We start from the raw sequence: 25,825 nt of genomic DNA on the forward strand, positions 1-25,825 counted from the left end.
AGTCACTCAGAAAGGCGTCAACGAGAGCTTTCGTCTGTTAATTCAAAAATTATACACAGACAAGACAAGCCACGAGTCGAGGTGGGAAGGGCAGCAGAAACCGAAAACGTTGCTCTTCGTCTATCCAAAACAGGTAACTGGGGAAACCATTGCACATGTTCGTGCACCCTTCGTCCCTGTAACTGTAGTTTAATGGATATTAATTTCTGGTTCTGACGTTGCAGGCGAGTCTCCGCTGTCCACGTCTCCTCGGCGGTTGACAAATTCTATAAAAACCTCACAAGCAATTCCTTTCTCCAAAGTAACTCAGATACAACTCTGCCTTCTTTTGTTACTGTTTGAGTACTTCATTCTCAGTCCGAGAAAGAATTAGCTTTCTTTAATGGGTTCCGAAGGTGCCCAGCTGCATATTTTCTTCTTTCCTTTCGTGGGTCAGGGGCATCTGCTGCCGATGATGGACATGGCCAAGCTGATTGCTGTTCATGGGGTGAGAGCTTCCTTGATCCTCACTCCTCTCGGTGCTTCCATCCTCGAGAAGACGATAAATCGAGCGAAAGCTGCTGGGTATTCTATGGATTTGCATTTGATTCAGTATCCGCCGGACGCTGACTTGCCTGGAGGAGACGAAAACCCGAATAGAATTAACTCTCCCGATTCGAAAGGTAAGTTTTTCAGAGCGTTACGGACGCTTGAAAAGCCCTTTCAGAAGATTGTCGAAGAGCATCGCCCTGATGTCGTCGTCTCAGACATCTTTTTCCCATGGACTGTTGACGTTGCGACGAAATTCGGAATTCCCAGGCTGTCCTTTAATGGGTCTAGCTTCTTCTCTCTCTGCGTTTTCGATGCCTTGCGGCGGTACTCGCCGCATGTGAAGGTGGAGAGGGAGGAAGAGGCTTTTGTTCTGCCGGGGCTTCCGGATCCTATCGAGCTGACCAGAGCCCAAATACCTGCTGCCTTGAAAACCCAGAGCAACGTCAGTGATCTGTGGGCGCATATTCACGAGGCAGAAGCGAAGAGCTATGGGGTGGTGGTGAATAGTTTCTGCGAGCTAGAGCAGAACTACGTCGAACACGTCGTGAAGACGATCGGAAGGAAGGCGTGGCATGTGGGTCCTGTTTTCCTCTGCGACGGAGACCCCTCGGAGATCGCTGACAGAGGGAGGGAAGCTCCTACCGACGCCCTCGGCTGCCTGAACTGGCTCGACACGCAGAAACCCGATTCAGTCCTCTACATCTGTTTCGGAAGCCTCTGTCAATTTTCCCCTCCGCAGCTCCGGGAGACCGCAATGGCCCTCGAATCGAGTGATTGCTCATTCATCTGGGTACTCAAAAATGAGGAGAAATTGCCGGAGGGATTCGAGGAGAGAAGGAAGGATAAAGGCTTCATAATCAGAGGGTGGGCACCCCAAATTCAGATTCTGAACCACCCGGCAGTAGGTGGGTTCGTGACCCACTGTGGATGGAATTCGATCCTGGAAGGAGTCACCGCCGGCCTGCCTATGATCACTTGGCCGGTCTTCGCGGAGCAGTTCTTCAACGAGAAACTAATAACGAAGACGCTGAAAATCGGCGTGGGCGTGGGCGCGGGGTCGTGTTCCTCATTGGACGATGCAAACAACATGCCGATCATAAAGAGGGAGGTGATCGAAGAGGCTGTAAGAGGTACAGTGAGTGACACAGAGGAGGCGAAGAGGATGAGAGCAAAAGCAAGGGAGTATAGGGTGATGGGGAAAAGAGCAGTTAAAAAGGGTGGATCTTCATATACTGATCTGAATCGTTTGATCGATGAGCTGAAGATGGTGAGTCTCCAGAAAAGATTAAAATGAATCTGAAGCCATATTTCCCTGCATCTAGCAGCATAATACAATTTTATATTTCTTTCTGATTCTCGTTTCTTCAGCTTTTTTAATGTAAATGTACCTGTAAAAAAAAAAAAGGAAAAGGGAAAGGGTTTATCAATGTAAATAGTTTGTTTTCCAATCTGAAATGCTGCTCTTTGAAGACGATGAGTACCCAGAAAAGTATACTAGGAACCAGATGATTACGCTAGCTGCTCCTTGGCTCTTTGCCTCCTTTGAATGCTTCTTTCTTATTTCGTCACAGAGCCGTCCAGGACGATGACTTGGGAAGACGAAGATAGGAGTTACCCTGTTCGAGGCGAGAGAGGTAAAGAACGTGGCACGAGCAATGAAGAATTGAGCGGTTTTCAGATGCCAGAAATTGTCATGTTCTTCTTTGTTAAGTTGTAACCTGTCATTTTAGTCTTTAATGGAGACGCCTGGAGCCTGGAATCTTGCCTCGACAAGCCCCTGTATTTTTTTGCCATTTTTGGAAAGCCGACTCATTTTCTTAATAAAAAAACATTATTTCGTCGTTTGTTAAGAAAAAGACTTAAATGGCAGCAACCTTTTTTTTAATTATTTTATTTAGAAAAAGTCATTTTTATTTATTTATTTAAAAATATTAAAAAATAATAAAATAAATAAAATTTAATAGACTAAATATAAATTATTTGATTAAATTAAAAATTGAATGTAATTAAACTTATATGGACTTAGAACCCTACTATTTTTGCTCGTTATATATTGTATTCTATAAAATAATTAAAAAATAAAAATAAAAAAATAATTTATTTTTACAAGAAAACAATTTGGGAGAGTAGTGATTAGAGATACGAAACGAGAAAATGAAAATTTATTCTAGAATAAATTCAATTTTTAAGAAAATATTTTTTTTGTGAAAATAATGCTAAAAGAAAATATAAAAACTGGGAGACTGATTGAGAGAAAGACAAGATATAATCAACATATTTATAGGAAGAGAAATTCCACCATATAATTTGACCTAAATATTTTCTAGAGAGTATAAAATTTCATGTCTTTAGATAATATGAGTTCCATGCAAAGCTACTATATGGTCTAAAACATTTTCATGGACTTGCTTTGGATAATTCAATTTCTCTAACTAAAAAAAAGCCAAATAATTTCTATATTGATAAAATGGGTAATATGGTTCTCTATTCTCATGGCCTTGGACAAGTGGTTTCAATCGATTCTTTGTACCATATGTTTAGGGTTCCATGGGAGACTTGCCCTAACTAAGTACATGGATGAGGTAAAGTCTAAAATCCGTGCAAATTTGGAGTAAGAACGGTTTTTATTTTATTTTTATTCCTATCCTACAAGAGTTTTGGAATATATATAAAATAGAGAGAGAGAGAGAGAGAGGGCTGATCCAATACGAAAATTTATTTGGTACGAAACATACAAAACACTATCTCAGTCGTCCGATCATGATTAATGGTTATCTCAATCATCCGATTATGATCGGACGGCTAAGATAGATATTTCGCACCTAATGACTTTTCATATTGGATCAACTCTCTCTATATATATATATTTAAAATATTTTAAATTTTATTTGTGAAATAGGGACAAAGATTAAAAACCGTGGGATTGAAGGCCAAGACATGGTTAAAAGATTAAGCCTATCATGGTTAGAGGTATGGATTGGATTGGAATGTAAGGTTGAAGGAGAGGGAGAGAGTGATGGGTGAGGATGTTGGGAAAGGTTGGGTATCTTAAACCCTCCTTTGCTAACATATAACAAATTACTGTAATGTGTCAAAAACTTTTTGGATGAGATTTGAAAGGGTATCTGAAACCCTTATTTTAGACACATAAAGCAAATGATGATGGTGTTTCACTCTAAACAAACGCTCAAATCTTGGGTAAACAATGAAATGATGATTTTTAATGCCACTCCAATATGTCATAGCTTTCAGTGTCAAGATCACAAAAGTAAGCAAAACAATTATTTGCCCCAATGTCACTTTGTGAAAATAATTGATCTAATGCATTACTTAATTCATTTTTACTATATGTTTGATCTAATTTAATTACTTAATTAAAATTATTCTTTTTCTGTCCTCTTCTCTACCATCTCACTTGTTTTTCCTTTTTCAAATATCTCAAATTTAATACTCTGTCCTTCATTCCACTAACGTTTTAACTAGGAAACTCTTTATATAACGAAAGGTAATGGTTGCTTCGACTCTAGCGATTTTGGGGAAAGTTAAATCTTTAGAGGAAATGGATTTTGTTTTTTTTTTTTTTGTTTTTTGTTTTTGTGGTCTTTGTCCGACATTGTGTTTTGTATGATCCTATTTCTCTTCAAACTATATGTTGAACAATCCTCTCATTTGGTTTTTCCCATTTGTTTTTTAAGCAGATATTCATCGAAGTTGAGACATGTGGAGAGGTGTTGCTATGTTTGTTTATACTTGAGAAACAAAGTTTTTGGATTGATTTGATCTCATATTAACTTGAGTTTAAGGTGCAACTGGTATTTAGGGTTATACATGATGAAGAAGAAGAAGAAGAAGAACGAAAACGAGAGGAAGAATTGGAGTTGGAGTGAAAGAGTGTAAGAGACATTTCTCCTCTCTTACTTATGTCCTTTAATAAAAATTCCCTATATCTATATATATATATATAAATATTTTTATATAAGCAGAAAATTACAACATTAACCCTCTCATAGACTAAGTAATATGAAAAAAGATTAAAAAAAAATTACATCTCATACCTTTTTGTTTTCTCATACACCCCCTTAAGTTGGAGCATTCTTATCAAATGTGCCTAGCTCAATAGAAAACATGCAAACTATCTTTGGGAAGAGCCTTTGTAAGAAAATATCCAACTTGATTCATTGAACGAACATGAGTTGAACTTATCAATCCCCACATCACCGTATCTTGAATGAAATGACAATCAACTTCAATATTTTTTATTTTTTCGTGAAAAAACTAGAATACTTGCAATGTACATGGTTGCTCAATTTTCACAAGCCATCTTTGTAAGTTGACTAGTGGGGAACCCAAGTTCTGAGAGTAGATTTTTAAACCAAATCATTATACATGTGGTATAAGCCTGTAGCTATGTAGCCTCTACACTTGACTAAGCTATCATTGTTTGTTTTTTACATAGAATTTTCTGATAGAAATGTATAATACCTACTAGTGAATCTTCTATCTCTATTAGATCAAGCATAATCAATGTATGAGAATCCACTAGTCAACAAGTGCCCATTCTTCTAGTAAAATAGACTACTTCTTGGCTCATCCTTTAAGTATTTCAATAACTGATACACTAGTTCAAAATGTACTTTTCTTAGAGTTTTCATGAATTGAGTTACAACACTCACTACAAATATGATATTAGGTCTAATAACTGTGGCATAAATAAGCTTTCTCACTAAATGTCTTTTATGAGTCTTATCTCTGAGAATCAGACTCAACTCATTGTGACTGCATATTAGTATCAATCGAGTGTCTACTAGTTTTACTGCCAATGATTCTATTTCACTCAATAAGTCTATAATATAGTTTCATTTTGATTAAACACATACCCTCCTTGCTTTTATCGACTTTTAAGTTTTTTTTTTGAAAGTGCTATATGATATTAGATTTAACCTATAATACTATTCCTATCATCACCTAAAATGATCTAAAATTTAGCTTCTTTGCCAAGATAAATTTTTGGGGAAACAAGTTACTTTACTCGGAGAACCGATTTCCTTGAACTATGTTACAAGCTTTTGTATACGTGAAACTAAATAATTCCTTTCCCTAAGAACATACTCTTGACCATTCAAATCAAACACTAAAGAGTGTTAGGAACAAGAAATCACAAAGTGACCAATTTGATTGAAACTAGTGTCATGGTGCCAACAAACTCAAGAAAGATAGGAGTTTGAGTGTTCTTCCCACCAATTAGGAAGATAAGGTTGTTTACTATCTGATCGATGATGGTAGTGTTAAGATGTGTTATTCTTGTATGATTCGAAGGTGTTAACTATAAAGGAAATCGTTTTCATTCGAACATGATCAATCAGTGAGCACCTGGTCCCGAGCTTTTTTAAGAGACATTTACAGTTTCCGACTGTAAAGTTGAGAAGAAGATTTTGCCAACGCTCGTCAAAATCTTCAATAAACTATGACCTTTGTTTATACCAACCATCTCTTCCAGAAGGTTAGTAGCTGGTCTGTCTGATCTGATCAGAAGAGCACTTTAGAAGCTTGCTTGTTTTTTCCTTTTTTTTTTTTTTGTTTGTTGGCGATTGCCTGTGTAGCTGCTAGCGACCAATCTTCCTTCTGTTGCTGTATTTATTTATTCAGAATCAGAAATGAGTCTTCAGAAGCTTGCTTTTGTGTTTTTTGGCAATTACAAGCTACCAATCTTCCTTCTGTTGCTGTATTTGATTTATTCAGAATCAGAAATGAGTCTATCAGTTGAACTCTCTGTGGAGAAGATTGACAATACCGCCATGGCCGAAGAAGTTCAGACGCTTCACATCTTCTTCTTCCCTTTTATGGCTCAGGGCCACATGATACCCATGATAGACACTGCCAAACTGTTTGCAGCTCGTGGGGTTAGGGCCACCGTAGTCCTTTCCCCCCACAACGCTTCCGTCTTCGAGAAGACGATAAATCGCGCCAGGAGTACCGGCGGCCTGAATATTCAACTCCTGGTGCTGGAGTTTCCGTCTGACTTCGGCCTGCCGAAAGAAATACAGAACCTCGACCAAATCTACTCTGAAGATCAGAGCAGTAAGTTCTTGCGCGCGAGCGCGAAGCTGGAGACGCCATTTCGTCGACTGGTTGAAGAGCATCGGCCGCACTGCATCGTATCAGATTCTTTCTTCCCATGGACGGCTGATGTGACGAGAAGCTTTGGCGTGCCCAGGCTCGTCTTTAACGGGAGTAGCTTCTTTTCCCAGAGCATAGACGACTCTCTGATGCGGCAGCAGCCCCACGCAGATGCGGCGTCCGACGCATTTGTCGTGCCGGGGCTTCCAGACAGGATCGAGCTAACCAGATCACAACTTCCTGAATGCGTGAAAACCAGGAACGAATTTTCGGAGCTATTCGAGCGGGCGTACGAGGCGGATATGACTAGCCAAGGAGTTGTAATGAACAGCTTCTACGAGCTGGAGGCGGCTTATGTTGACCACTTCAGGAACAAAATGGGTAGGGAAGCATGGCATATCGGCCCCGTTTGCTTCTGCAATAAAGATACTTTGGACATGACTGACAGAGGACTCAAATCTTCTGTCAACGGTGATGATTGCTGGAACTGGCTCGATGCCCAGAAACTCAGTTCGGTTCTCTATCTCTGTTTCGGGAGTCTCTGCTACTTCTCCCCTTCACAGCTTCTCGAAATCGCCACGGCACTTGAATCCAGCGACTGCTCTTTCATCTGGGTGCTCAAGGAGGGTGCAACCTTGCCGGATGATTTCCTGGAGAGGACCAGAGGGAAAGGGTTAATAATAAGAGGGTGGGCACCGCAGATGCTCATCCTTAACCATCCGGCCGTAGGAGGGTTCGTGACACACTGCGGATGGAACTCGATTCTGGAGGGAGTATCCGCCGGCGTGCCAATGATCACATGGCCGATATTCGCCGAGCAGTTTTACAACGAGAAGCTTGTCACGAAGGTGTTGAAGGTCGGCGTTGGAGTGGGTAACGAAAGTTGGGTGTCGTGGGACGTGGAGAACAAGAATGTCATAGGGAGGGAGATGATCGATAAGGCGATAAGGTGTGTCATCGGGGAAGGTGAAGAAGCGAGGAGGATGAAAGGGAAAGCGAGGGAGCTACAGGAGCTGGGGAAAAGGGCTGTGGAGGTGGGTGGGTCATCTTATGCTGATCTGAGTCGGCTGCTGCAGGAGCTCGAGTCCATTTGTGGCCTGGGAACGACGATGAAATGAAGTGCCTCGTCGCCATGTTCTTCTTTCATAAAATAATCATGAAAAATAGTTAGAAATCAAGCTTGAAGGCATCTTTTCAAATGATTATCTTGAATCCTAAAATTTTAAAATCAGGAAATCTTCTCTGGTGCATGATCATCTCTGAATTCTTCATCTTGAGAATTTATGATCATATAGGACGTGGGTGGTAATTAATCAACAGTTTGTCAAGCCCAGGCCCATTATCAATTTGCAGTTCTAGAAGGCACGATCCCATTTATTACCTGAAAATGATAAGATCTCTGGAACTCTCCACTCCGTCGTCTCTTTCTTAAAATCCATCGCAGCTCAGCACCCTTCAGCTTCGGAGGAACCATGGCGGATGCTTTCAGGCGCATTTTCTTGAACGGCCCACTGTACCGTGAATGGAACGGGTCCATGGCCGAGATGGATTGGCTCGAAACGCCTACGTCCCACGTCTTCAAGATCGACGTCCCCGGTAAGGCACCTGAAAAGAGAAAAAGAAATCATTCACCTTAATTCTAGTCTATAACCGGAAAGAAAAAAATGGTAATTTGGTTTTGGCTGATGTAGGGCTGGGGAGAGATGAAATTAAGGTTCAGCTGGAGGAGGGGAACGTGTTGTTGATCGAAGGACGACGAGCAAGAGAGGAGTCGAATCAGAAGGAGGTGATCTGGCATCTCGCCGAGAGGGGAAGAGGGGATTTCTCGCGGCAGATTGCTTTGCCGGAAAATGTGAAGATTGATCACATTAAGGCCGGAGTGGAGAACGGCGTGCTCACGATCGTGGTGGCGAAGGACGCGACCCCGAAGCCGAAATCCAGAAACATCGCCGTCTCCAGCAAGCTCTGAAATGGCGATTTGTGTCACTTGTAAGTTGTAATAATAACTAAAATTTCATCACGAAATGTAATGGGGCTAATGGATGATGGATGATATGAATCAGATAATATAGAGAGGCTTTGATTTCCAAGCTTTTTTCATCATCATGAAAGAATGGATGGTGCTCTACCTGTTTGGGCACGCTGAGCGAAAGGATTTACTCTCTTACCCAAAATCGTTAATGTGAACTCGCTGGCGTAAAACAAATGAAAGTAAAATATGAGGATTCATCCTCTGAATTTACTTTCACTAGCTCTCTCTCGATGCTCCTCTCTCTGTTTTCCTCTCAACTCTTGTCTCTCTCAACACTCATCTTGTTGACGACCGGTGAGCTTCGAAGCTTTCTTCTTGTCCTCTCGTCGTACTGCTTCCCTCTCGCTCGGCCATTGCTCAGCCTTGCATTCGACCTCGATGCCTTCCTCTCAGCCACCTTCTCTTCCTCTCAACCCAGTCTTTCATCCTTCTTCTCTGTTCCCCTCTGTTCACCCTATTGCAGCCTACTCTCTCAAAATCAAACCCTATCATTACTTCTTCTCGTCGCCCCCTCTCTCTACACCTTATCATTTCGTCCTCTCATCGCCCCTATCTCAAAACCGAACCTGTGTTCAACTCCTCTCACCCTCTAAAGTCGAATTTCAGAAGCCTATTGTCAAAGGTAGTTTTTTTCAGGGTTTCTGTTAATTGACTATAATTTATGTACTGCATTGATTTTAATTTAGGTATTTAATTACTATATTAATTTTTAGTGATTTAAGAGTTTATTTTGAATGCATTCAATTATTGCATTGATTTTAATGTTATATTTTATTTCTGTTAATGAAATGATGGTTTTATTCTAATGGATAGCTTATTGAAGTTGATTTCTGTTTTTTAATACAAATTATAAATATTTTGTGTTTAGGGCCTACCCCAAACCCTAAGCTCCTAGAAATTTAAACCCTAAGCCTTAAGCCCCAAACCATTAACCCTAATCCTAAGCCCTAAATCATGATGGTTTTATTCTAATGGATAGCTTATTGAAGTTGATTTCTGTTTTTGATACAAATTACAATTTGTTTTGTGTTTAGGGCCTACTCCAAACCCTAAGCTCTAAGCCTATAAATTTAAACCCTAAGCCCTAAGCCCCAAACCATTAACCCTAATCCTAAGCCTATAAATTTAAACCCTAAGCCCTAAGCCCCAAACCATTAACCCTAACCCAAGCCCTAAATCTTAAACCTCAAACCTTAACCCTAAGCACAAAACCCTATACCCCAAACCTTAACCATAAGCCCTAAACCCTAATCTTCTTCCCCAAACCTCTTTCTTCCTTCCCTCTTGTTGGAATATATGATGTAATTAGGGTGAGACTGATGTAATTAGTTTACATTTCCTATCTCTTCTTCACTCTTATTAGGGTGAAGGGTATACTTGTAATATTGGTAATTTTGATATCTATAAATATACCTTATGGGGGAGGGTTTGGATCAAGTTCCTAACCTCTTGTTTTCTTCCAATGGCGTCTCTCTCATTTTTCTCCATAACCTAAATCATGGAGTTCTTAAAATCAACATGGTATCACAGCATTAATTTTCAGGACTCGTAGCTATGGTATTTTTTCTTTTTTGATGGTTTGTTTTTCATAATTACAACTTTGTTTATTTTTTATTTTACTGTTAGTTTTAGCCTCCCTCGAGGATCTGGTGCCTGACTCCGCTGGTTGGTCTCGCTGCTAGTTCCATCATGGCCACTATCCTCTGGCCCTGAATTAGGCTCAACTTTCTCAAGCTATTGCGGGAAGGTTCTGTTTTTCTGAGTAAGGTCTGCTCCTCTCATTAATCAGCTAACTCCCGTCTTTGTTCATATTGGTTGGTCATTGATCTTCATCCCCCGGTACACCGCTGCCATGGCGTCATTGAAGTTATATTGATTGTCTAGTATATTGATTTTGTTATCCGTCTTTTTTGCGTCGCTGAGAGATCCAGGCAAGCTTCCAGTCAATTTCCGCTCCCGTACTGAAAAACTTCTAGTCTAGTTTCGCATTGCGACCCTATCTCTGTGATCATTTAGGAAAGGTTAAAGCCATCAGAATCGTCTTTCTAGTCATGCGCTGTTATTGGCACTAGCTTCGCTGGCAATTTTTTTTTTTTCTAAACCAAGTCTGATATTGCTCTCTGCTTAGTTGGATTATTTTCTTTGCCACGTTATCTTTGGAAAATTATGATTGGTTCATCGCTGTGGCCGCGACAATACGTTTCAACTCTCTCTGGTTTTTCGCTCTATTTGGAACTAGAGAAGATGACTCTATTGTGAGACTGCCGAGCCGTGTTTTTGTTCATTGGATTATTTACTCTGTCGAGAATATTGTTTCTGACGAGTCCTTTCCAGCATCAACGAGGGGAAGAAGAAGAAGTTCATCTCCCAAGCTATTCGGCGCCATGGGGGAGAAGGAGATGTTTCCCGACTTTGCTATTGCCCATGATATCGGGAAGTTCTCCTATCATCCAGGAACTTATGATTCAGGACTTGCATACTTATCTCCAGATCACTGCATTCCGTTTTTTAGAATTTGAAAGAAAAAAAAATTTGAACAGTCGCTATGTTCGAGGCCGAGAGGAGGAAGATGAAGATACTATTCATATTTCCTAAGTTAGGAAACTGGAAATAATCAGCTAGGTCGCTTGAGACAAGCCAGTGAGTTAGCAAACCAGCCAACCGGCGCCGAATGTACTATTTCTGCAATAGCCAGACCGTGTCAACTCAGACCAACTCGGTTCGGGTCATCCTGACGGGCCACTTATTGTTTACCTTGGTATACGTGTTTGGATCCCGAGTTCTATGCCGATTCCTCCCACAACTAGGCGATATTGGTCTATTATTTGACTCAATTCAACTCGTTTCTCTATCTCTGGCTGAATTATTATCTTGGATTTTTACTCGGATTTAGTGCAACTTTCTTATTTACTGATGGACTCGCGATGGACTATTTCATGTGTCCTTATTATTCTTAAGGGCCTCTATTATTTACCAGTTATCCGCTATTATACAACTACACATATGGTGCAAGTTATCTAGCCATTGGCCCATTTCCGCTGCTGCTATTGTATCTTTTTGATTGAGACATTATTTCCAAAGAAGAACTCCTCGGTTGCTTACCTTGGGTTCATTATTTGCTGACTGTTGTTGGCATTGGTTCTTTTTATGCAAAATTTGAATTTCTTAGAAAAATAAATCACATGGTGGCCGTAGAATCGTATTTTCTATTTACCCATTACCTGTTACCCTTTGGCTGTCTTTCTCCTACTATCCTTTATTTGACTCTCACTTACCCTTATTGGCCAACCCTTTTTAAAACATTGCTTTGGTTGTCCCTTTTATTCATATGGGTGTTTTAAGTCTATTGAGACTTTTTATTGGTACCTGTGGGTCTTTTATCGCGGTCTTGTGAATGACAGGCATTACCCACTTAGTGATTATTGTCACTATATTCGTTCGAAATTCTTCGATTTTGGCTTCGACTTATGTTTTATCAACTATTTTTACCTTTTGAGAGTTTTTGTCCAGTTTCGTACTTATCCTTGGGACACCGTGATGGAGGAGATTATTATTACATTTATGTTGTTTGGTTCAAGCTAGGATCATTGCCATTACCTCCCAGCTTTAGGGGGGGGGGGGGGGGGTGTTGGAATATATGATATAATTAGGGTAGCACTGATGTAATTAGTTTACATTTCCTGTTTCTTCTTCACTTTTATTAGGGTGAAGGGTATACTTATAATATTGGTAGTTTTGATATCTATAAATATACCTTATGGGGGAGGGTTTGGATCAAGTCCATAATCTATAGTTTTCTCCCAATGGTGTCTCTCTCATTTTTCTCCATGACCTAAATCATGGAGTCCTAAAAATCAATACCTCTCTACCCTCGTCTCTCTCGATACTCCTCTCTTTGTTTCCCTCTCAACCCTTGTCTTTCTCAACGTTCCTCCTGTTGACGAATGGTGAGCTTCGAAGTCTTCCTCTCACCCTCTCGTCGTGCTGCTTCCCTCTCATTGGCCGTTGCTCCCCATTTGCCATTGCTCGCCCTCACCCTCACCCTCGATGCCTTCCTCTTAGCCGTCCTCTCTTCCTCTCAACCCAATCTTTCATCCTTCTTCTCTCTTCCCCTTTGTTCACCCTTCGTTGCCCACTCTCTCAAAACCAAACCCTATCGTTTCTTCCTCTGGCCACACCCTCTCTCCAAACCAAACCCTCTCGTTTCTTCCTCTGGCCGCACCTTCTCTCAAAACCCTACCATTCAAAGCTCTCACTACCCCTCTCTCAAAATTGAACCCGTATTCAACTCCTCTCACCCTCTAAAGTCGAATTTCATAAGCCGATTGACAAAGGTAATTTTTACTTTATGTTAATTTTGATCAAAATATTTTTAGGGTTTTTGTTAATTGACTATAATTTTTGTACTTAACTACTGTATTAATTTTAATTTAGTTATTTAATTAATATATTAATTTTTTATAGTGATTTAGTGTTAAATTGTGAAGCTTAATCAACGCCCTACGCTGAGTCAATACGTGGATCGTGTTATGGTCCCAGATAAGACACATGAATTCGTAGGGAGGAAGAAGAGAAAGACGAAAATCAAGCCAAAGGGAAGCTTGAAAACCCTAGGTTCTTTGAGGAGAACGCACACCCTTGAGCTCGTTGAGGAGAACTCAAAACCCTGTTTACTCTAAATCAATGTTTGACTTTCTCATTACTCTTACCCCTTAAATAGAGTTCACCCTTACAAGGTTTAAGATAAAATATTTCAAAAATACCATTATAAATAAAATATTCCAAAAATGCCCATGTGGCCTTTTAATTCTTTAACTGAATTAAAAATAAATAAATTAAATAAAAACTATTAAAATAATAATATTATTGTGTGCATAACATTACACCCCTTGGAAGAAAGAGCTTGTCCTCAAGCTCGAAGGTAGGGTCTGCTTGCCCGGGCCGACGTCTCCACATGTTCTCAAGTAGCATCCGCGGTATCTATGAAAGTATTTACTCTTCTCATACATTTGTTTCTTTAGACTTTCGAATTCTGGATAAGCCTATTGGTGAAGCGAATCCGCATGCTTAAATTGCACTTGGAAAATTTTCAAAACCTCACACTCATCTGAATGCTTCTTCCTAGCAACTATAGAGGTATGTTCAGTGATGTAAAATTTAGTTACATTGGCTTTTATACCTCGTAAGCGTACGAATTGTTCATGTAATTTAGCGGGAAGCGAAGGTCATATCCACAGGGATGAATGAATTTTGTGTATTCTTCAGTCAACTAGTCTAACCAAATATGATGAGTTAATCTGAACTAAACACTAATTATATCCTAAATTATCAAGCAATCATCTGGTTAACTACTTGCACAACAGGAAACATCAACTCTGGATTTTACGGTGATTCATGCCTCTCCCGAGCGCTACGTAACAATGGATCCGATTTCTCAATCCTTGCGTCTAGACCCTCTCGGGCTCATAGAGTGAAAGACAGAAATCAGATTAAAATACCAAAATCCAACCTAAATTATAATCCTACCCTAACTAGTTAATTTAATCAAATATCCGAAAAAAAACATTCAATAAACATTAATTATCAAATCACATTTAATAAACATTCAAGACCTAAGTTCAAACTATAGAAAAATTAAATTCCAGAATGACGAATTACTCCCCTTCTCCTTCCTCTCGCTCGGGCAGCAGACTCGTTCTCACGGGTGTTGCAATTTCTCAAAATTGATGGCTTTGTGTAGCAAGAGTGAGTGGCCGGAGGTAGAGACGACGTCGGCGACGAAGGATAGAAGCCGATGGACGGAGGTGACGTCCGGTGAAGAACGAAACAAAGCTGAAGTCCTCTAACTGGCTCTCTCGAGTCTCGATCGGAGTCGGAATAGCTCCGGGAATGGTCAAAAATAAATAATCGACGTTGGAGGATGGTCGAAATGCGTAATTAGCATCGGAGAAGCCCTCTCGGATCACCTCTCGGTCTAGCGAACAGAAACTGGCACTGTCGAACTCACCACGATGGAGACTCTCTCGAGCTCTCCTCGGGTCTGTTCTCGGTTGCCGGATGACGGTGGACGACGGTGGCGCGGCGAATGACGGTGGCGTGGCGAATGACGGTGGCATGGCGAACGACGGTGGCAAACTCCTCTCGGGTCTTCCCCTGTTTCCGGTGCTCTGTTTTGGTCGACGCCCCCCCTCTCTTCTCTCGACGCTCTCCTTTAATACGATTTTCCCTTTTCTTTTAATACGATTTGCCCTAAAAAATACCTCCATTTCACTAAGGGCATTTTGGTAAATATCTCCTTCTCCACTGAAATTCTCCTGAAATTCCATAATTGAATATATAAAAAGCATTTCAGGAAGAAATAAACCTTAAAAACAATGAAATATAATTCAGGAGAGAAAAATATGCAATATCGACAATGATTAATCCCAAATTCAATAAATGCTCATTTCATTTGAAAACTGATAAATAACCACCTATAACACAATTATAAAGGTTATTCTATTATAATTAACCTAGTTCTCATGTCAAAATATGACATCTATCACACTCCCAAACCTAAATCTTTGCTAGTCCCTAGCAAAACAACAATCGAACCAAAATTAAGCCTAGGAAAACAAAATGCCACTTTTGTAGGGAGCACGATTGCATTTAGTGCATGCAACAAGCCATTAAACCACTACTTTGCAGTAGTGCACGAGTTATGTCTCGTGACGGTTTGCATGGAATTTACCCACAAAATTCATCTAAATCAATAATATAAAAAAAAAACTAAAGAAAATTTACTCATTAGCATATGACTAACACTTAGTATCGTAAAATATCTGAAAATCATATGAGATCTTGCGCAATTTGAAAACCTGTGTAAAAAATAGCCTATTATCAATCCAAATACACTCATTGTTACTCCACCTGAACCAATGTGACCCATAAGCTATTACTTCAACAAAACAAAGAGGCAACAAATAACAATAAAATCCTGGTCACATCACACTTGAGAGAAAATAGTAGCGTAAGCCTGTTATCTGACAATCTCACAAAAGAAATATACCAATTTCAATCTTGACCTGCAACTTCTTTCAAATTACAATTCATCATCAAAGTTAAGGAAACTCATTGCTTTCAGATTTAAAACCATTTTACGCTATTACCAGTGCACTTTTGCTATTACCAGCGTAATTTTTATTTCACTGAATACTTTTGGTATTACCACCATTTTGTATTTGTCTTCACTGCACATGCACTTATTTTTAAGTAACCGACTGTTCCGGTGCATGTCCATGGGTTTGTCCAGGCTGTTTATGAAGTTATCTATCTTTTGCAAGCAAGAACATTTCCATTTGCATTCATACATTACAACAAGGAATTTCACTGAGGTATAAAAAGGAACGAGTTCAAACAGGCATACAAGACTATTCAGACTAACATAGATCAACACTAGATTTACATGTTCTCTTTTGCAACTAAGTTCCAAGTCTAATGCAATAGTAAGTTATCCCACTGAATTCTCATGGATCACAACAAATGATATCAGATTTCTAATAGGCATATTCTACACAGTTTTACGAAAAATTTTGAAACACATTTGAGCAACTTATTTTAACTCTACTAATATTAACCACATACTAAGAGGAGTAATTTGAAAACCACGAACAGAAATCAAAAGAAAATTATTGCTAAGACATAAAAGAGTAGTTCTTACCCCCCCCCCCCCCCCCCCCAAACCTAAACCTGACATTGTCCTCAATGGGGAAAAGTTAAAACACCAGAACGACTACAAAAAGGAATAGCAGCTTACCTAGTTATACTCCAGCAGGGTGAGGGTTAAGCTCCCTCAGGGCTCCTAAATCCATAGGTGGGACCATATGTGTTTGGTCATCAACAATAATACCGAAAAGTCAATAAAGACCCCCATGAATGATACATAGTCTCCCTCGAAGAAGGTTTACTCGTATCAGCCGTACCCGTAGGTAATCATCCATAGATGAAACCGCTATCCCACATCACACTTTGAAGAAATCTCCGTGTGACTGGCCACTGAAGGCAGCAGGAATCACGCGCTAAACACAAGTCCTTAAGTTACTCACCATAAGGTTTTCATTCAATACTTCAAGATCGAACTGGTCAATCCCAGAACGGTTGTTTGAGTACAGACCTCTCAAACTAGGGACCAAAAGTTGGTCATCGACTACCGGAATCATTTATGCTCTCAGCCGGCAAGAGAGTACCCCGAGTCCATGATGGGGCTGGCATCGCTGGGGGACCTCCAATCAATCAAGACCAGAGTACACCAAAGGTTATCCCAAATAAGAATGAGTAAACCAAAAAAATAAAAATAAAACTGTAATGTACAAAGGGATAGAAACGTGGGGATTGCCCACAATGTCCTAAGTTTATAGTCGTAAGCAAGACTCTGACGCATTCAAGATGAAATGACAGGTTCCTCCAAGAAAATCACCATCACCTCCTCCGGTGTGGGGACATTCTCAAGATACGGTTTGAGCCTCTGACCATTAACTTTGAAGACCGACCCGTCTCTGTGATTGCGGATCTCAATAGTGCCATGAGGAAACACCTGTGTAACTTCAAATGGACTGGACCACCTGGATCTTAGCTTCCCTGGAAACAAATGCAATCGTGAGTTATAAAGTAAAACATTCTGCCCAATAGTAAAAGACTTGCGAAAAATAGATTTATCATGTAAAAGCTTTGTTCGCTCCTTATACAGTTTGGCATTCTCATAAGCATCATGACGTATCTCCTCCAACTCATTCAATTGCAATTTTCTCTCCTCACTCGCTTGTGTTAAATCAAAATTCAAAGCCTTAATGGCCCAATAAGCTCTATGCTCAAGCTCAACAGGTAGATGACATGCTTTGCCGAACACTAGGCGAAATGGAGACATCCCAATAGGAGTCTTATAAGCGGTTCGATAGGCCCATAAAGCATCGTCCAATCGAGTGGACCAATCTTTCCTATCAAAGCGAACCGACTTCTCCAAAATCCATTTGATCTCCCTATTAGAGATTTCCACTTGACCACAAGTTTGCGGGTGGTACGGAGTGGACACCCGATGAGTGATGAAATATTTCTTCAATAAGGTCTCAAATGCTCTGTTACAAAAATGAGATCCCCCATCACTGATGATCGCTCTCGGGGTACCAAACCGATTAAAGACGTTTTCTTTTAAAAACTTTACCACCACTTTGTGAGCATTTGTCTTACATGCAATAGCTTCAATCTATTTAGAGACATATTCAACAGCAACAAGGACGTATTGATAGCTGAACGAGACATGAAAAGGACCCATGAAGTCAATACCCCACACATCAAACAATTCAACAATAAGAATGGGGTTAAGAGGCATCATGTTCTTCCTAGACAAACAACCAGTTCGTTAGCATTTATCACACACACGACAAAACTCATGGGCATCTCTAAATAATGAAGGCCAATAGAAACCACATTGCAAGACTGTAGCCGCGGTCTTTCTAGCACCAAAATGTCCACCACATGCGTGGGAATAACAAAATTCAAGAACGTTGGCAAAGTCTTGCTCATGTACACAACGCCTCATGACTTGGTCAGAACACACCTTGAACAAATAAGGGTCATCCCAAAAATTTTTTTTTGACTTGGGAAAAGAATTTCAATCGATCTTGTTTACTCCAATAATCAGGAATCTTATGAGTTACAAGATAGTTGACTATGTCAGCAAACCAAGGCAATTGGGATACTTGGAGAAGTTGTTCATCAAGGAAGGAATCATTTAAAGGAAGGAATCCTTCCTGAGGTGCTACACAGATCCTAAATAGATGATCAACAACAACATTCTCACAACCCTTCTTATCTCGAATCTCAAGGTCAAATTCTTACAATTGCAAGATCCATCTAATCAAGCGAGGTTTAGTGTCCTTGATGGATAATAAGTACTTCAAAGCAGAATGATCAGTGAACACTATAACCTTTGACCCTAACAGATATGATCTGAATTTGTTCAAGGCAAACACAACAGCTAGCAACTGCTTCTCAGTGGTAGTATAATTCAATTGAGCATCATGAAGAGTGCGGCTAGCATACTGAATGACACAGGGCATTTTATCCATCTTTTGCCCCAAAATAGTCCCCAATGCATAGTTAGAGGCATCACACATCAACTCAAAAGGCAAAGACCAAGTAGGAGAATGGACAATGGGTGCAGTGGACAAACATTTCTTCAGTGTCTCAAAAGCATGAATACAAGCATCATCAAAGTCAAAAGCAACATCTTGAGCAAGCAAATTCGTCAAAGGACGAGAAATTTTGCTAAAGTCCTTATTGAAACGCCTATAGAACCCAACATGGCCAAGGAAAGAACGCACCCCCTTCATAGAAGTAGGTGGTAGCAGATTGGCAATTAGGTCAACCTTGGCTTTGTCCACTTCTACACCCCGCTCAGACACTACATGTCCTAAAACAATTCCTTCTTTTACCATGAAGTGGCATTTCTCCCAATTCAAGACTAAATTGGACTTGATGCAACGGGACAATACGAGTGAAAGATTGTGCAGACATGTATCAAAACTAGAGTCAAACACAGAAAAGTCATCCATAAAGACCTCTAAAAAGTCACCAATCATGTCAGAAAAGATACTCATCATGCACCGTTGGAAAGTGGCGGGTGCATTGCATAAACCAAAAGGCATGCGTCTGTAAGCATACGTGCCAAACGGACACGTGAATGTGGTCTTTTCCTGGTCTTCTGGAGCAATGGGAATTTGATTGTAGCCGGAGTATCCATCTAAGAAGCAATAAAAATTGTGGCCGGCCAATCGCTCTAGTACCTGATCAATGAAAGGTAGTGGGAAGTGATCCTTCCTAGTAGCGGAATTAAGTTTTCTATAGTCAATGCAGACACGCCACTTGGTGGTAGTTCTTGTGGGAATCAATTCACCACTCTCATTTTTCGTTATCGTTATCCCTCCTTTCTTAGGGACAACTTGAATTGAACTCACCCAGGTGTTATCGAAAATAGGGTAAATGATTCCTATCACAAGAAACCTGATGACTTCTTCTCTCACAACCTCCAGCATATGGGGATTTAACCTACATTGCATCTCACTTGAGGATTTAGTCCCCTCCTCCAAATGAATACGATGCATGCATATGGAGGGGCTAATCCCTTTTAAGGCATCAAGAGTCCACCCTGCCTCTCTGTGTGCTTGTAAAACTTCAGTCAATTGTTCATCCTGCTCAGTACTCAAATCAGAGGAAATAATGACTGGTAATGAGTTCATGGGCCCCAAAAATGCATACTTCAACGTGGGAGGAAGTGGCTTAAGATCTAGCTTGGAAGTTTCAAGAGGTTTGTCCAAGTCAAGATGAAGATCCTGTGGATGATCAGTTGTGATAACCTCATAAGCTTCCTCCAACAGAGGTACAAAACTGAGTAAAGAATCAACCTCTCGGAAATATGTTTCCTCATAAAAATAGTCCATGTCTAAAGATGTTATGCAAGACTCAAAAGATTTAAGAGTGGATTCGTCATCAAGCATAACAGTCTCTATCTTAAATGCAAGACTAAGATCATCAGACTCAAGTGGGTGGTGCCCGACATTAAATACATTCAATGAGACCTTAAAATTTCCAAAAGATAACTCCAACTCACCACTTTTACAATGAATGATAGCATTAGATGTGGCTAAGAAGGGACGTCCTAGGATGACAGGAATTTGGTTGGTCACATTGACTACTGGTTCTGTATCAAGAACAATGAAATCAACCGGGAACATAAATTTGTCCACTTTTATCAAAACATCTTCAACTATTCCTCGTGGTATCTTGACAGAACGATCAGCTAGTTGAAGTGTGATGGGAGTAGGCTTCAATTCCCCCAAGCCTAATTTCTGGTACACAAAGAAAGGAAGCAAATTCACACTTGCCCCTAAGTCAAGAAGAGCTCTCTGGATGGTATGTTCACCAATAACCCATGAAATTGTGGGACATCCAGGATCTTTAACTTTAGGAGGAGTGTTGTGCTTCAGAACTGAGCTTACATTCTCAGTAAGAAAGACCTTTTCGTTAACATGTTGTTTTCTCTTCCGTGTACAAAGGTTTTTCAAAAATCGGGCATAGGCAGGGACTTGCCTAATAGCATCAAGAAGTGGAATGTTATTGTGAACCTTACTAAACAGTTCCAACGTTTCATGCATGCTATCTCCTTTCCTAGATGGGCCCGATAACCTCTGCGGATAACGAGCTAGTGCGACTTGGTTAGGGATCTGCTTGGCTGTTGGTGGAGAACTTGGAGGTTCTTCACTCAATGATGTATCCCCCATGGTCATCCTTTGACTCCTTAGACTTAGTGGTCCCTACCCCATTGTTCAACTCACGACCACTCCTAAGGGTGGTTATGGCTTTGTCTTACTCATGGTGGGGTTTGGAACTCAACCCACTCTCATGTGTGCTTTTGGGGTTAGGAATGGTTTGACTCGGGAATCTATTTTGTGCTTGTTCACTCATGTGGCTGGCCAACTGACTCACTTGCATTTCAAGTTTAGCAATGGAGGACTGTGTATTCTGCATGAATAATTGAAGTGTATCCTCAAGTGAAGGTTTTTGTGGAATCAATGGCTGTTGAGTGAAGTGTGGGCGCGGAGCTTGGGGTTGAGTAAACCCTGGAGGACCCCCAACCTGTGGGCCCTTGGACCATGAGAAATTTGGGTGCCTAGCCCAACCCGGATTATATGTTTCCGAAAAAGGATCGTTCCGGTTGGGTCTATGAAAATTCTGGACTGCATTCAAGTCCTCAATGAGCTTCGGGTAGGATGAACTACATGGACACATTTGTGTGGGATGAGATGAATCAAAGCATATGGCACAGACAGTAGATGGATTAGGAGCAGGTGAACTCTTGGACACCATAAGGGCATAAATTTTTCTAGTCAACTGATAGATGCTATATTCTGACATGAGAACTAAGTTAATTATAATAGAATAACCTTTATAATTGTGTTATAGGTGGTTATTTATCGGTTTTCAAATGAAATGAGCATTTATTGAATTTGGCATTAATCACTGTCGATATTGCATATTTTTCTCTCCTGAATTATATTTTATTGTTTTTAAGGTTTATTTCTTCCTGAAATGCTTTTTATGGAATTTCAGGAGAATTATGGTGGAGAAGAAGATATTTACCAAAATGCCCTTAGTGAAATGGAGATGATTTTTAGGTCAAATCGTTTTAAAATAAATAAGATGGTATTTAAAGCAAAAGGGGGGCGTCGAAAGATGAGGTCGAAAGGGGGTCCAAGAGGAGAGACCCGGGAGGGAAAACCCGAGAGGGGGAAGCGTGAAGAGAAAACAGAGGACTTTGACCGGAAACAGGGGAGGACCCGAGAGGAGTTCCCCACCGTCGTTTGCCGGGCCAATACCTTCCGCCGCACCACCGTCGTCCACCGCCGTCTAGCAACCGAGAACAAACCTGAGGAGAGCTCGAGAGAGTCTCCGTCGAGGTGAGTTCGACAGTCGTCGCTCGCCAGGCCGAGAAGTGATCCGAGAGGGCTTATCCGGTGCCAATCCCGCTTTTCGACCATCCTCCGGCGTCTATCATATATTCCGACCAGTCCCGGAGCCATTCCGACTCCAATCGAGACTCGAGAGAGCCGGTTAGAGAACGTCAGCTCTGTTTCGCTCTTCGTCGGACGTTACCTCCGTCCGTCGGCTTCTAGCCGACGTCGTCTTTACCTCCGGCCACTCACTCTTGCCAACCCGAAGCCATTGATTTCGGGAAATTGCAGCACGCGTGAGAACGAGTTGCTGCCCGAGCGAGAGGAGGAAGAAGGGGAGTAATTCGTCATTATTGAATTTAGTTTTTATATGGTTTGAACTTAGGTTTTGAATGTTAATTGAATCTGATTTGATAATTAAGGTTTATTTAAGATTTGTTTTCTTGATATTTGATTAAATTAGCTAATTAGGGTAAGATTATAATTGAGGTTGGATTTTGGTATTTTAATCCGATTTTTGTCTTTAACTCTAGGCACCCAAGAGGGGCTAGACGCAAGGATTGAGAATTCGGATTCGTGGTTACGTGGCGCTCGAGAGAGGCACAAATCACGGTAAAATCCAGAGTTGATAATTTTAGCATCATCACAATAGGAAATTGATTCTTTGCATTCTATTGTAATCTGCTCTTTGTCATTAACTCTAGGCGCCCGAGAGGGGCTAGACGCAAGGATTGACAATCCGGATTCGTGGTTACGTGGCGCTCGAGAGAGGCACGAATCACGGTAAAATCCAGAGTTGATAATTTTAGCATCATCACAATAAGAAATTAATTCTCTGCATTCTATTGTAATCCGATCTTTGTCATTAACTCTAGGCGCCCGAGAGGGGCTAGACGCAAGGATTGAGAATTCGGATTCGTGGTTACGTGGCGCTCGAGAGAGGCACGAATCACGATAAAATCCAGAGTTGACGTTTCCTGTTGTGCAAGTAGTTAATTAAATTATTGCTTGATAATTTAGGATATAATTAGTGTTTAGTTCATATTAATTCATCATATTTGGTTAGGCTAGTTGATTGAAGAATACACAAAATTCAATCCTCCCTGTGGATATGACCCTCGCTTACTGCTAGATTACATGAATGATTCGTACACTTGCGAGGTATAAAAGTCGATGTAACTAAAATTCTACATCAAGTTTTTGGCGCCGTTGCCGGGGAGGCACGTATTAAGTGTATTTCTTTGTTCTCCATGGTCTTAGGTACCCTCAATCTTGGCCATGAGCATGGGTGTTTCACTAACCTCGTAGAGACCCCCTCTTTTGGCTTCGTGGGGATCTCCTATCAACATTAAATGATGAACCCCATTGCTGAGATTGATCACTCAACGTTTCAAAGAAGTCCCACGCCTCACTAGCACTCTTACCCATCAAACTCCCACCACTCGTTGCATCTACCATGGATCTAACCTGGGTGTAAGACCTTGATAAAAGTATTGCACTAAATGCCATTTCTCAAACCCATGATGCGGACACCTATGGATCAAATCTTTCCATTTCTCCCAAGCCTCATAAAAGTGTTCACCCTCCTGCTGCATAAAGTTGGAGATTTCTCTTCTGAGGGCTGTAGTTCTCTGAATGGGAAAGTACTTGGACAAAATTTTTGTGACTAATGTGTCCCATGAAGTAATGCTGCCCACCTCTAAGGAATTAAGCCAAGACTTGGCCTTATCCTTAAGTGAAAATGGAAAAAGTCTTAACCGAATAGAGTCATCTGAGAAATTCTGGAATTTGAAAGTTGCACAAATATCTAAGAATTCCTTGATGTGGTAATAAGGGTCCTCCTTCTCCAACCCATAGAATGTAGGGAGGAGTTGGATCACACCCGGTTTCAACTCATAACTGGCGGCAGTAGTGGGTGGCAATATAATGCAAGAAGGTGATGTGAAATGGGATGGGATAGAATAATCCCTCAGGGTTCTACGGTCACCTGCTGCAGGTAACTGTAATGGTTCACCCTGATTGGCCATGGTAGCTCCTAACTTGACTTCGGGTGTTTTCCTACAAATATGTTCTACCTCTTCAACAAATGGAGCTAATGGTTCACCTAGGGAGCGGCGCCCGTGCATAAAAACACAAAAAGAAACAAAACGAACTATCAAATTATGCTAACAAACTCACTACTAAAAATATGAACTAACTAGAAGAAATAAAAATAATTCCATACAAAATCACCAAGCTAAAATTATGAAAGCAACAAAAAATAAAATAAAATAAAAATAAATCTAACCTAAGACCATGGAGAACAAAGAAATACACTTAATACGTGCCTCCCCGGCAACGACGCCAAAAACTTGATGTAAAATTTAGTTACATCGGCTTTTATACCTCGCAAGCATAAGAATCGTTCATGTAATTTAGCGGGAAGCGAGGGTCATATCCACAAGGAGGACTGAATTTTGTGTATTCTTCAGTCAACTAGTCTAACCAAATATGATGAATTAATCTGAACTAAACACTAATTATATCCTAAATTATCAAGCAATCATCTGGTTAACTACTTGCACAACAGGAAACGTCATTCGTGCCTCTCTCGAGCGCCACGTAAAATCCAACCTAAATTATAATCCTACCCTAACTAGTTAATTTAATCAAATATCCGGAAAACAAACATTCAATAATCATTAATTATCAAATCACATTTAATAAACATTCAAGACCTAAGTTCAAACTATAGAAAAATTAAATTCCAAAATGACGAATTACTCCCCTTCTCATTCCTCTCGCTCGGGCAGTGGACTCGTTCTCACGGGTGCTGCAATTTCTCAAAATTGATGGCTTCGGGTAGCAAGAGTGAGTGGCCGGAGGTAGGGACGACGCCGGTGACGAAGGATAGAAGCCGACGGACGGAGGTGACGTCCGGCGAAGAACGAAACAGAGCTGAAGTCCTCTAACCGGCTCTCTCGAGTCTCGGTTGGAGTCAGAATAGCTCCGGGAATGGTCGGAAATACGTAATCGACGCCGGAGGATGGTCGGAATGCGTAATTGGCACCGAAGAAGCCCTCTCGGATCACCGCAATGGAGACTCTCTCGAGCTCTCCTCGGGTCTGTTCTCGGTTGCCGGACGGCGGTGGACGACAGTGGCGCGACGAACGACGGTGGTGCGGCGAACAACGGTGGCAAACTCCTCTCGGGTCTTCCCCTGTTTCCGGTGCTCTGTTTTGGTCGACGCCCCCCCTCTCTTCTCTGATGCTCTCCTTTAATACGATTTTCCCTTTTCTTTTAATACGATTTGCCCTAAAAAATACCTCCATTTCACTAAGGGCATTTTGGTAAATATCTCCTTCTCCACCAAAATTCTCCTGAAATTCCATAATTGAATCTATAAAAAGCATTTCAGGAAGAAATAAACCTTAAAAACAATGAAATATAATTCAGGAGAGAAAAATATGCAATATCGACAGTGATTAATGCCAAATTCAATAAATGCTCATTTCATTTGAAAATCGATAAATAACCACCTATAACACAATTATAAAGGTTATTCTATTATAATTAACCTAGTACTCATGTCAGAATATGGCATCTATCATTCAGCCCATAAAAAACTCACTCTTAAGAGAATCCAATTCTTGTCTTTAAGCCTTAATGCGTTCTTCAATGT

General features: G+C 40.7%; 2 protein-coding genes and 1 non-coding gene across 3 annotated transcripts; all 3 read left to right on the forward strand.

Moving 5' to 3' along the window:
- Positions 1-29: 29 nt before the first annotated feature.
- Positions 30-7,804, forward strand: LOC137952175 (uncharacterized). Its single transcript, XM_068799245.1, has 3 exons — positions 30-133; positions 225-1,822; positions 6,132-7,804. Exons 2-3 carry the CDS (start codon positions 383-385, stop codon positions 7,764-7,766), a joined length of 3,075 nt encoding a protein of 1,024 aa, XP_068655346.1. The 5' UTR covers positions 30-133; positions 225-382; the 3' UTR covers positions 7,767-7,804.
- A 249-nt stretch (positions 7,805-8,053) lies between these two features.
- On the forward strand, positions 8,054-8,781 carry LOC137951626 (16.0 kDa heat shock protein, peroxisomal-like). The gene is made up of 2 exons (XM_068798420.1): positions 8,054-8,244; positions 8,340-8,781. The coding sequence occupies exons 1-2, from the start codon at positions 8,121-8,123 to the stop codon at positions 8,615-8,617; spliced, it is 402 nt and encodes a 133-aa protein (XP_068654521.1). The 5' UTR covers positions 8,054-8,120; the 3' UTR covers positions 8,618-8,781.
- A 14,898-nt stretch (positions 8,782-23,679) lies between these two features.
- LOC137952405 (small nucleolar RNA R71) lies at positions 23,680-23,786 on the forward strand. Its single transcript, XR_011112239.1, has one exon. It is a non-coding gene; the product is annotated as a small nucleolar RNA R71 (small nucleolar RNA).
- Positions 23,787-25,825: the final 2,039 nt, after the last annotated feature.

This window comes from Aristolochia californica, unplaced genomic scaffold (genome assembly GCF_029961685.1).
Source record: "Aristolochia californica isolate CCGP_79_NKW_82.1479 unplaced genomic scaffold, dmAriCali1.0.hap1 SCAF_15, whole genome shotgun sequence".
NCBI classification, from domain to species: domain Eukaryota; kingdom Viridiplantae; phylum Streptophyta; class Magnoliopsida; order Piperales; family Aristolochiaceae; genus Aristolochia; species Aristolochia californica.

Bases quoted from the DNA above. Each gene is read 5' to 3' on its own strand.
- LOC137952175 (XM_068799245.1), top strand. From the start codon at position 383: ATGGGTTCCGAAGGTGCCCAGCTGCATATTTTCTTCTTTCCTTTCGTG. The intron at 1,823-6,131 runs TGAATCTGAAGC...TTGCCTGTGTAG, and splicing joins GTCTCCAGAAAAGATTAAAA to CTGCTAGCGACCAATCTTCC.
- LOC137951626 (XM_068798420.1), top strand. From the start codon at position 8,121: ATGGCGGATGCTTTCAGGCGCATTTTCTTGAACGGCCCACTGTACCGT. The intron at 8,245-8,339 runs GTAAGGCACCTG...TGGCTGATGTAG, and splicing joins CTTCAAGATCGACGTCCCCG to GGCTGGGGAGAGATGAAATT.